Consider the following 11,946-nt stretch of genomic DNA (forward strand, 5'->3'; position numbering starts at 1 on the left):
GGCACACACACCTGCCTGCCTAATTACATCCCATCCGGTTACACTAGGATATCACGATTACATAAAAAAAGCTTTGAAAACAATACTGCAGGGGGGGGGGGGGCAAGGGGTTTCAAGCAGTACATTTGCGGTGAAATGAAGCTGAGCAAATGGATCCTCAATGAGAGCCCAAGATCCTCCGAGAGCAGCACATTCAGTGGAATATGTGTGTGATTGTGCAAGTTGGGGACGGGCGGCGGAGACGAGAGCAGTCAGATTCAGATTCATGAACCCGGAGCTGTGCTGCTTTAATCTCAGGGAAACGCTGAGACACTGGTTCAGGACCAGTGAACAGGATGGGAGTAACTTTGTGATGGAGCATCACACCTGACTTCAATAAGCAGACACGGTTCTATAACTTCTGATTTGTCCTCTTTGGTACAAATCAAGGGAGACAAAGAAATATCCTCAGCGTGATAGATTGTCAAGCCCGGCTTCCCTGGAATGAACCTGAGCGTTCTTGGAGAGACATCTGTGATCATCACACGTCTGACATGATCCTGCGGGCTGATGAGTTCCGGCTGCCGCTGGATGAGCATTTCTGTATGGATCGGCTCCAGAAAGCATGTGGACACAGCTATATTAAATTAATGGGGCCTGTTATTACTTTCAAAGAATTAATCAGCTGTAAAGGCAGCCACATTGAGTTAATGACTCCTCATTTACATGAAATTATGCAAATATGAGTTAGCACGCAGATCCAGGGAAAATGCAGATAGCATCTTAACTGATAAAAATGAGTATAAAATTCACCAGATTGAGAGCGGGTGCTTCTGAGCCGATAGCATGCCAAGCGCAGCGGACACCAAGGAGAATGCTCCCCACCCCCGTCTGCTCTGCTCCCTCCTTTCAGGTCTCTGTCAGGGCGTATCGTTGGGGGAGTGTGGTGGTTCTTCACCCTCATCATCATTTCTTCCTACACGGCTAACCTGGCCGCCTTCCTCACCGTGGAGAGGATGGTGTCTCCGATCGAGGGCGCCGAGGACCTGGCCAAGCAGACAGAGATTGCCTACGGGACGTTAGACTCAGGCTCCACAAAGGAGTTCTTCAGGGTGAGTCTCCCAAACCTTCCATGCTGTCATCACACACGTGTAAGAACAACAACAGCTCTGACAGGTGTTAGTATTTGGAGCTTTGTTCTCAGTTTTGATTTACTGCCAGCCAGGTAATACATTTAATGAATAATCAATAATAGAAAGTCTGCCCCCCCCCCCCCCTGATAGAGCTACCGTACATGTGATTAATGGAGTGCAAAAAAAAAAAAAAAAGTGATTAATGCAGTGCATCATAAGAAGGTGTAACTCAGTGATTTATGAAAAAGGAATTAAGTGTTTTTGAGAGAGAAAACTGATTAAAGCTGCATTTGTCCCACTAGTAGTTTAAAAGACGCCACTTCACGATGGACGGCTGAGATGTTTCGTTCGTGAGGAGGACGCGCCTGTCGACACGTCCATTTCATCACCAGAATTAACTTTACTTCTCTTCATCAAAGTCAAAAGTTCTTTTTTAGTTGGTTTTTTTTTCAGTGTGACACTCTGGTCACTGAAATAAATCTGCTATGCAAACCAGGACAATTATGTCCCCTCATCTAACCAACAGCAGAGTCATAAAGCGAACTTTAATTATCCCCTCTGTGCCTCCACTATCTCGAATATTCAAACGTGCTGCCAGAACAAGGGCACAGATGCACTCATCGAGGACGTACAGTGCATAAATGTCTCCTGATCCAAAAAAAAAAATGCAGTCTGAAAAACACGTGGCCAGTTAATGTCAAACATGGAAGGAAGTAGGTGAAAGGATTCTGCAGGTCCTTTAGTGGGTAAGTCATTTGGAAGTATAAATACGCCTCCGCCCACGTCTGAACCAGTCAGTGCTTCCTCAGGAATTAAGTGAAATGAGCAGACAGTTCAGTGCGATTATCCGGCTTCGTCTGTCTCGGCTTAAAAAAAAAAAAACATCCAAATTTGTGGGCTTCTGTCACAAAACTGTGATCCGAAATGCGACGCACTATTCTACAGAAATGGAAATGTCAGTCTTATGCAGTGTCTGACTCTGAGCTCTGTTTATTTTTGGTCCTAGTTGGTCTCTTGGTGTGTTTCCTCCAATTAAGCATGAGACATTTGATAAATATGTACCCAGGACTGTCTTGGATTTGGAAATAAACAGGAAGGCACGGGGAGTTGGTGCCTCAGTCCATAAGGAGTTCTAAAACCTCCAATCGTACCGTCTCTCCTGACAATTACTGACAGCTTTTGTGAACGTGTGAAATGCAGAAATGGCTGAACAGCATGATTCTGTCTGTTTGGTTTGGATAGATCTGCTCGGATTTCTTCTCACTGCAAGCAGGAGAGAAGAATCAGCCCAAACAGGAATGCTTTAGCTGGGATGGGGGGGGGGGGGGGGGGGGGGGGGGTCGGGGGGCACGTGCAACATTTCTGGGACCAAACTCATGCATGAAGGCATGAGCCGCATCGTCTGCGCTGCCAAACTGAGCTGAGGACTTAAAGTAGGGAGTTCATTTGGGGCGCAGCGTCGCCAACATTTCCTAAAGCTATTGTGGCGTTGGGCATACGGGGCTAGACGATTGTTGCCAACAACGCCACTTCAGGACTTTCAACCTAAAGATCTAGTTTGTGTTCCTTTGGTCCCCAGCTCGTTTTAGCAGGTTTCCCCACCCACAGGTCCGCTCACAGTGACGACCAGCACGGCATTCAACAATTCAAGATATTTATTTAACACTCTAAAAACGTCCTTAAAAACACTCTACAAACAAAAGAAAAGGAGCGACAAGGCAGCGACAGTCTACGGCCAACCTGCCTTTGACGGGGAAAACACAAAGACAGGAACGAGGGAGGGGAAGCACCTATATACGCCCCCCCCCAATCAGTGGTAAATGGGCCACAGGTGCTCCCTCCCACACCTGCCTGCCTAATTACATCCCATCCGGTTACACTATAGAAAATGTGATTGTTTAGGCAAGAGTTGTCTTTCTGTAGGAAATGAGAGAAGCAGGAAGAGACGGCAGCAGAATTCAGGGATCTGGTCGACTTTCATTCGATAACTGAGATATATTCATAGTTGAAATGGCATCGAGGGGTTGGAGAAGCATTTCATATTAAGAGCTCTGTCGCTATGGCTGCAGGGAAAGACAACAGATGAGAGACTAAATTGAGTTTCTTGGATTTATATTGTTTACAAATTTCCCTTTCCACACAAAAAGCCAATTTGTTTTCCGTTAAGAGGAAAAGTTCATGAGTGAGTTCATTATCGGGTTAGAGCAACCATAATCCTGTCGTCAAAACGCAACTGTTAAAGTGAGTTAAAAAATACTAATATAATATAATTCAAAGTGGGAAAAACAGGGTTAATGTTCCATTCCAAAGAGGGAGCTGTGGGTAATTTACATTCATTACGCCGCCTGTGGAGACGATCGTTCATGCAGGTCACGGCTTCTCGGCCACTTTATTAATTTGGTTCTGCTGATCATGAACATGCAGTAAATGAGTTTTAATGACAAACTTCATGATGCATGTAATTAACAGCTGAATGCAGATAACAATATAACAACAAAGCGTTGGCACGTGACAGAGCGTGACGGATCCACAAAGAGTGACTCGCGATCAACCCTTCGCTCGGCGGCTGAGGGATGGACTGGTGGAGCTGGAAGATGATGGGTTTAGACCAGTTTCATTCCAGAATGGATAAAGGAACGGTTAAAACAAACTCACTTATCAGCTAGGAGGTTATCGTGATTTAGCGGTTTATTGACTGCTGATTGGGGACAAGCAGCCAACCTCCTCCGGACAAGCACGCATCGAACGCAGAAAGGAATGGTTGTGTTCACGCCATTGGTCCAGCCTGTCATCAGCTATTATTGTCATGTTAGGAGTGTTTGTGTGAACACTCGGCGGAACTGAAATTGTGCATATGTCAAGAATGATTCACTTACCAGCCTGAGCCCACAATCCATTACTCCTGCAGTGAATTATTTATACAGCACCGCTGAGCTGACATAGTTTAATTCACCTGCCAGATGTAGGACTGACTCACGCAACTACCGACCATGAAATCGGGATTAAACCGGCATCAAAGACTCCATTCCTCCATATCAAATACCGTAAATGCATGAATTTGCACAACTGTGCAGTGTTGGTAAGGGTAACTGAAAACCTGATGATGCAATGCCTAAAAATATTAAGAAATATTAAGAAACAAAAAATCCAATTCCAAAACAATATGTGTTGTAAAGGAGAAATGTTTATAACTTATATAATAGTGAACGTCATATAAATCTTCTCTTTCCTCTTTGACAGAGCGACTATGAACTCGAATCACAAGTTTAAAGGGAAACTTTCCCAAAACTTTCCCAAAACCCAACAGAATGCCTCGTTACCCCAGCTTGCTGCGGGTTCTTTATTTCTATGCGTCCGTAGCTACAGTAGATACTGTAGATACTGTAAATACTGCACATTCCTTTGTGCGTCTTTGACTGAAAATACTGAAGAGTATAGATTGACAGCTGCGACAGCAAATCTCGCTTCTCACCAAGAACACTAACAATAATCACAAAAACCTCAAATGGTAATGACTTCAGCATCCGCATCTAAATAGCAGCACCGGGCTCTGCGCTCCTGCTGCCTCAGCGGCTTATCAGCGACTAAATGAATATTTATCACCGGTTACTGCTGAACATCACACCGAGAAACAAAAAGGAAAACAATGGATGCTTCAGAGAAGAGAGAACATTATTCAACTCTCACAACATTTACAAGAGATGTGGTCTTCTGAAGACAAACCATCAACACATAAACATTTGACAGCATGTCCCAGGTACAATGAGGTGGTTATATATATATATATATATATACACTATATTCAATACCAAAGTCTGTTTTATCATTAAGCTGCACAACAAACCTTTGTGACTGCACACATTCACACAGATAATGTGATGTAACTAAATCTGAGGTCCTGCTTGTAACCCTGACCTGCTGCACAAATGGAGGAGGAAGAGGGGGGGGGGGGAGGAGGAGGGGGTCGCATCTCTCTGTAGGTATTAATACTAAACATGGTTTGCATTGTGCTTCAGCTGACCTGCCAGCTTGTCAGACATCAGGCTGCTGGCAGACCGCCTCTGCTGCACTTTGGACATTTAAAGGGTAAAACCGCTGCGTATTCCAACACGCAGAAACACGTTGGAGTCAATGGCACTGCTGATTGAACCCAATCGGTGACGGCGACGAGGCATGGTCGGGAAGTGCAGCGGCTAAAGCTTCAGAGTGACTTTAAAGGGCCAGTTCAACATTTTGAACATCTGCTCATTTGATCTGTTGCTGTGGGGTTGATACAGCTGCTCCTCGAAATGTCGAAACGCTTTCACTCCACATTCACGCATAAGGAATATTTCCACAGGTGTTTATGTCTTATTAAATGCATGACTTTCTGTTTTCTCTCTCTCTCTGTGTCTTCAAATGCAGCGCTCCAAAATAGCAGTTTATGAGAAAATGTGGTCTTACATGAAATCAGCTGAGCCTACGGTGTTTGCCAAAACGACAGAAGACGGGGTTTCCCGGGTACGAAAGTCAAAAGGAAAGTTTGCCTTTCTTCTCGAATCCACTATGAATGAGTACATAGAGCAGCGGAAACCCTGCGACACCATGAAAGTGGGCGGCAACCTCGACTCTAAGGGTTATGGCGTGGCCACACCGAAAGGCTCTGCATTAAGGTGGGTGGGATATTATAACAATGTCCTCCATGTTGTTATAGTATTCCACCTACCCTGATGTCTCCCTTTGCCATTCTCTTCTTCCTCACTCCCTAATTCTTGTTTTTTCTTCTTCTTCAAAGTGCATCAATGAGTGACGAGTATTGTCAGTGTAATCGACACACTCATTTTCTGTCCTGTTCTGTTCCATCTATCTGGTTTTTTGTCTCTTACTGTCTGTCTCTTAAAGGTTTTTGGTATCCCAGCCACTCATTAAATCCATTTGAATGTCGATGTTGCATCATCACCGTCCTCGACCTTGTTTGCCCCACCCACCCCTCCTCCCTCCCTCCTGGTTTCTGTGGTGCCTTCTCGTATTGCTTCAAAGTCAACACTGCAAAATGTTTGTTTTTGCTAGTTTAAATGCGAGTCAGTTGTGCTGAATGTTAAGCTGCATGCTAGACGTTCTTATTTCTGATTCAACAATGACAGGATGTCCCCATCCCGCACACTTCAGTTACAAGCAATGCAGCCCCCCCCCATGCCACCTCTCTAATATTTAACATTTCCTTTGCTGTAAAGAAAAAAAAAGAAAAATGCTTCTTACCCTTCCACACCAGAGAAATTCTTTACCAATTTGTTCCTTCCGTGCTTCCCATATGAACCATTGATATTTATCACTACTTCTTACTAATATTCTATATTAGATTTCTCACGGACCTGTTCATTTTCTTACAAGTTATGTTTTATCGTTTCAAGAAATGCTGTTAACCTGGCAGTGTTAAAACTGAATGAGCAAGGCCTCTTGGACAAATTGAAAAACAAATGGTGGTACGACAAGGGAGAGTGCGGCAGCGGGGGAGGTGACTCTAAGGTCAGCCTCAATGTCACCAAAGTCGGGTATCCTAGAACAGAGTAATCGGCAAGGCTGTCCTCACTGACTGTAATGTCTGGCCCAAATATCTTTAATAATGTTTTTGTATTTTTATTATACAAATGTGATCAACTGGGAACCCTTTACTTGACTAATGGATGAGGGAGGGGGGGGAGCCCAATAATGTGAGATAAACCAAAGTGCAGAAGTAGGATAGAAGAAGACGTTTTGGCATCTGAGTATAAAGTGTTATCTTTTATCTGTGATAAAGTAATCCTGTGTTTTTGGCCTGTAGTTATGAAAGGCGGACGCCAGCGTTTCTCTGTTTTCTATATCTACAGGCCAATGCAAAAGCTTTTCATAAATCACGTGTGGCGTTCAAACCACTGGTAGGAAAGATTAAGGGAAGATCTTAACATCTTATCCTACTATCAAACCCCCCCCCCCCCCAAGTTGAACAATATATGCACTCTCCAATCTGCCCCCCCTGGGCAGTAGGGCAGGCACGGGGAACAGCGTTGTCTTGAGGGGACTAAGCATCGCAGGCAAACGTGAGAATTCTAATGAAAGTGTGATGACTAATGGTCCAAACTTTTTTTTGTCCAAACATCCTTTCACAAATTTGGCTTGAGACTGACAGTAAAACTTTGGTTGGTCTCAAATCAAGGCCAGTCAAAGTCCATCCATCCACGGCCACACTGGCCTGGTAAACCCTGCAAGTGGCCGAGTGTGAGAAATGACCGGGGGCCTCATCTATACCAGAAGATTTGATTCGGCTCGCAATCATTTATTTTACAGTGACTATTATTCTAAAGCCTCTGTGAAAGCACACAGGAGACCTGATATGATGCGACTTATGCTAAACAGCAGCCACTAGTGGCCGCTTGTGAGAATTACAGGACAGTGACATTGTTTAATAAAAGCGCTGACCTCTTTATCTTTGACATGCTAAAATGTAGAGACGAGTCATGAAATTTGTATTCTGGCTAGTGTAAATAATAATATGTCAAATTCAAATTAGTCGACATGAATAAAAACAATTTAACATATTTTTTTCAAATCGGTTGATCAAGCCGATCCATAGCTGAGGCCCCTGATCCTGTGTTTCACACACCAGCAGGCGTTAATAGGCCGACTGTGGATCCAGCTTTGACTCTGCTCCTCGGCATCATGACCACCGCAAATTGTGAGAGAAGAGACGAGGCAAACTTCGCTGTTATTGTCAAGGAATCCTGAGTAAGCAGGACATTGACACTAGCGGTGGGATAACGCAACAAAGCCGTCTCCTCTCGCTGGCAATTTGTCTCGAGCCCTTGGTTAGAAAGAGAGGAGATTACTAACGCAAGACTATCACATCTGACACATTTCTTTGTCCTTGTTTCTCTTTCAGAAATGCATGAGTGGGCAAGTTAAGGATGAGAAGGAAATATATTGTATGTAACTACTGCTGGAAAAAAACATGTTAAATTAATGACACGTAAATCAGAATTTATATTTACGCTGTAGAAAGGTCATTTTCATGTTTTTATTAACCGATCGTAGCTGGATGATTGAATACATTATTTACAGTTTAAGCCGCATGACGTTAAGGTGACATCGTACAGCGTGTGGTTTATGTTTTCCAGGGTCAGTATTTTGCATGGGAGTTTTTTTTCTTTTTTTTTTGTTATGCTTACAGACTGAAGGGTAAAGTTTTGATGTGTGAAAGTCGACCCTCACTCAGGACAGACACATCGAGACACCTGAACAATATACCAAAGACGATAATAAATACTATTTTTGTTACGTTTATAGGGACAACGTGATCCAAGCGACGCAAACTGTCACCTTAAAGACATCTGTCCGTCACTTTCGACCAATATTTTTGACAAACTCTTTAATAATACACCTCTGAACATTATACTTCCCAAATGTAGGATTTATAGCACTAGCGGTTGCATTGCATTGCACCAGATTTCACAGGTGTCCAGGTAAACCGTTCATGCCATTTACTTAATCAATGAGTTTGAATGGATGACAATCAAATAGACTCCAGGTTAAAAGGCGTCGTTTGACACATGTTCATACTGTTTGTCTGTCTTCACTGCGTGGAGCTGAGGACGCCACCATCAGGTTTGAGACGACTTTACTCTTTGACAGGTGGAGCTGTTCACCAACACAACGAGGGATGTCCCAATCAGGTTTTTTTTTGACTCCGAGTCCGAGTCATTTGATTTTGAACCGATACCGAGTCCTGATCCGATACTTCTTTTATACATAAAAAATAAAGACTGTTGATGAAATTATGTACATCATTGTACAGTCCGTGGCGCCACCTGGTGGTGTGTCTGAGAGTCGGCTCAGCTCAGTATGTAAAATCTAAATTCATAAAGAAGGAACGCATGAATCCAAAATGGTTCAAACCCTCTCATTCTTCCCTGCTCTGCTGTGCCTCAGTTATTCTTCATTGCTTTGACATCATAACTTCACTTTTCTGACTGGAGAACAGGAAAATCATGCATGACTTCTTCTTCTTCATGTCTTTTTTTTCTTTCTTTTACAAACAATCAGAAAATGTGGTTTGCATTCTATTTGATGTACATGAAAGACAGCGGTGAATACAATATATTTGATGACGTATGATTTTGAATGCTGACCTTTTTCTGAAAGGAAATAAGGCTGGAAATCTAGCAGTTGATGGAATCAAGCATAATGTCTATCAGAACAAACCCCCCCTCTCATCAGGAGTTTCATTCAGAGATCCTCACGTTCACAATTCCTGATCTAGCAGGTCAACAGCGGTTACACTAACGGATAAACGGAGCTCACCGTAGTCCTGATTATTATTAAAGCAGGATCTAAATTTGCATTACTGTGCTTTAAAGGGGTGATTTTGTGAGACATTAGCCTAAAATAACTGCCAGTGAAACCGAACAGCTGTGTTTTGTCTGTTAGTCAAGAAAAGGGTTCCTGTTAGATCCACTTTGCTAAATGTTCCCTCAGCGATTGCTGTCTGTTCTCTCTCATTCTGTTAAAGCTTTGCAACAGCAGCTTTTATTCTGCAAGTCCAAATCTCTTCTCTTCTTGTGATCAGTGTGTGCCGATTACTCAAAGCGATATAGGTGGGGGTCTGGCATGCCCGGGTAGTCATGGATTATCAGAGGTCGCATATATACTAGCATATGCATACTGTAGTGTTGCTTGCTATCTGTGATGTGTTGGCCAGGACCCTACTATATCGCTTTGCACAGTATAAAGTAGATATATAAAAAAAAAAGTTGAATAACATAAAATAACATAATATGATGTTATTTATGTTATTTCCCACGTGAAGAACTCCTGTAAACCTTGCAGTATTGAAACTCAGTGAGCAAGGCATCTTAGACAAGCTGAAAAACAAATGGTGGTACGATAAGGGTGAATGTGGAACCAAGGACTCTGGAAGTAAGGTCAGTCGCTGCAGGTCTTTTTATACTGATTGCAAAATTCATTTTGACCCAACTGTTCATTTGCAAGCATCCAAAACACACATCCTCCCCGACATGTTAATCAAGACTTCTGAACACTCGTCTGCTTCCCTCGTGTGGGAAAAAAGCATTAAAAGCGCCTTCACACATAGTCCCAACATGTTTACACTCTGGTCATAATTCATTCATCGACTTCATCACTGCCGTATGTAGACATTTCCAGATTTATAAAATTGCAGCATGATTCTTTTTTTAATCCATGCCATCAGATTTTTAAACGTCAAGTCATCGAATTGAAACCATTATACTGCTATTTTTTTTTAATCTCCCAAACCTTTATTGAAATGTAGTTTATTGGTGGTCTTCATCATTTGTATGCAGACTGCTGTATGTTATCTCAGACACGACGTGTCCTTATTCTGACAAAGTCCAAACTGACCTTTAAATGCCATCAGAGCAGAAAATGGTCATATGGTATTTAATAGCCTTGTCTCATATAGACGGAGTATCACAGTAAGGAACCGTTTTCAACGTCTTGAATGAATGGAAAGAGGCATACAAGCAAGATAACGGCCTTTTTGAAATATAAAAGTAGGATTTACTGCCATTAGGAGCCCAAATACCCCTCAGGGCCAGAATGCAAATGGTAAAACTCACATAAATTCATTTCAATATAACTGTTTGGCTTTTAATAGCAGCAAAATGGTTCCGTTCGCCCCTCCACAGCTTGTCAGTTGATTGTACAAATGCAACGTGTTGACGCTGAGCAGCTACGATAGTGGATCAAGGGCTTTAATGGGTAGACCTGTACGACCACGACCACCTTCCTCTAGATGTGGGCTCGTAAAGAGACCATGAACCAGGATAGACATTCAGCTCGTCAGCGTAGAAAGAACCTGACAGGAGAAGTTGGCGTTAGAGTTGCTCTAGTGTAGAAGACTTGTAGGCTTAATATTGCATCTATGCCAGAGACACTATTAAGAGCATCCTCAGTGTTATTGCTTAGGCCGAGAGCAACAGAGTGAACACGCAGTGTAGGGTTCTTGTCGTGTTTGAAGTCAACCTCACGGCACCAGTGAAAGAAGTCTTAACGGTGGTCTCTACCTCCCCCAGGACAAGACAAGTGCACTAAGTCTGAGCAACGTGGCAGGAGTCTTCTATATTCTGGTCGGAGGGCTTGGCCTGGCAATGACCGTGGCTCTGATAGAGTTCTGCTATAAGTCACGACAAGAAACCAAAAAACTGAAGCTGGCAAAGAATGGCCAAAACTTTAAGCCAGCCCCTCCAGCAAACAGCCAGAATTTTGCCACGTATCGTGAAGGCTACAACGTGTACGGGACAGAGAGCGTCAAAATCTAGGGGGTATGTCCTTCATTGTTTCCAGGTAATTTCTCTGAATTTCTAATCATGAGCTGCTCTGACATGGAAAAGTCTTTGGATTTGACTTCCCAGCATGCATTGCTTAGTTTGGAGAATACAAGTGAGTTCCCCCCCCCCACCCCACAACTGTATTGAATCGTCGTCTTTGCATATCTCTTGGCTCCGCAGAAATGAAAAGTGTGTTGATTCCCGCCGGGGTGTGACCCCCCCCGCCATCCCAAGGCCGGCGTCCTGAAGGCGGCGACCTTCTTTGTCATCAGCTTGGACTCAAGCCTACAAGTCAACAAGTGCTCATTCTGGGCTGTGAGGCCCATCACGCTAACAGAGGGCAGCGACACAACGGGACTTTTGCTTCTGGAAACAGGAGGATTGCCTCTTGTAGTGCCTTAAGGAGCATTTTTGGCATCATGGCAATGCAAAGAAAATTTTATTCACTTGGACAAAAACAAAAAATCTTTGGAATTAGGGCAACTTTTCTTCACATGACAATTCGACAAACGATG

At 43.3% G+C, this 11,946-nt stretch overlaps 1 protein-coding gene across 1 annotated transcript in view; it reads left to right on the top strand.

Annotated features, from left to right (window-relative positions):
- gria3a (glutamate receptor, ionotropic, AMPA 3a) overlaps positions 1-11,422 on the top strand; it is a 53,160-nt gene extending 41,738 nt beyond the window's left edge. Inside the window, exons 13-16 of the mRNA XM_068744524.1 lie at positions 893-1,091; positions 5,517-5,764; positions 6,503-6,617; positions 11,177-11,422. Coding sequence (XP_068600625.1) covers positions 893-1,091; positions 5,517-5,764; positions 6,503-6,617; positions 11,177-11,422 — 808 coding nt within the window. The remainder of the gene's footprint in view (positions 1-892; positions 1,092-5,516; positions 5,765-6,502; positions 6,618-11,176) is intronic.
- Positions 11,423-11,946: the final 524 nt, after the last annotated feature.

This window comes from Brachionichthys hirsutus, chromosome 10 (genome assembly GCF_040956055.1).
Source record: "Brachionichthys hirsutus isolate HB-005 chromosome 10, CSIRO-AGI_Bhir_v1, whole genome shotgun sequence".
Lineage (NCBI taxonomy): Eukaryota > Metazoa > Chordata > Actinopteri > Lophiiformes > Brachionichthyidae > Brachionichthys > Brachionichthys hirsutus.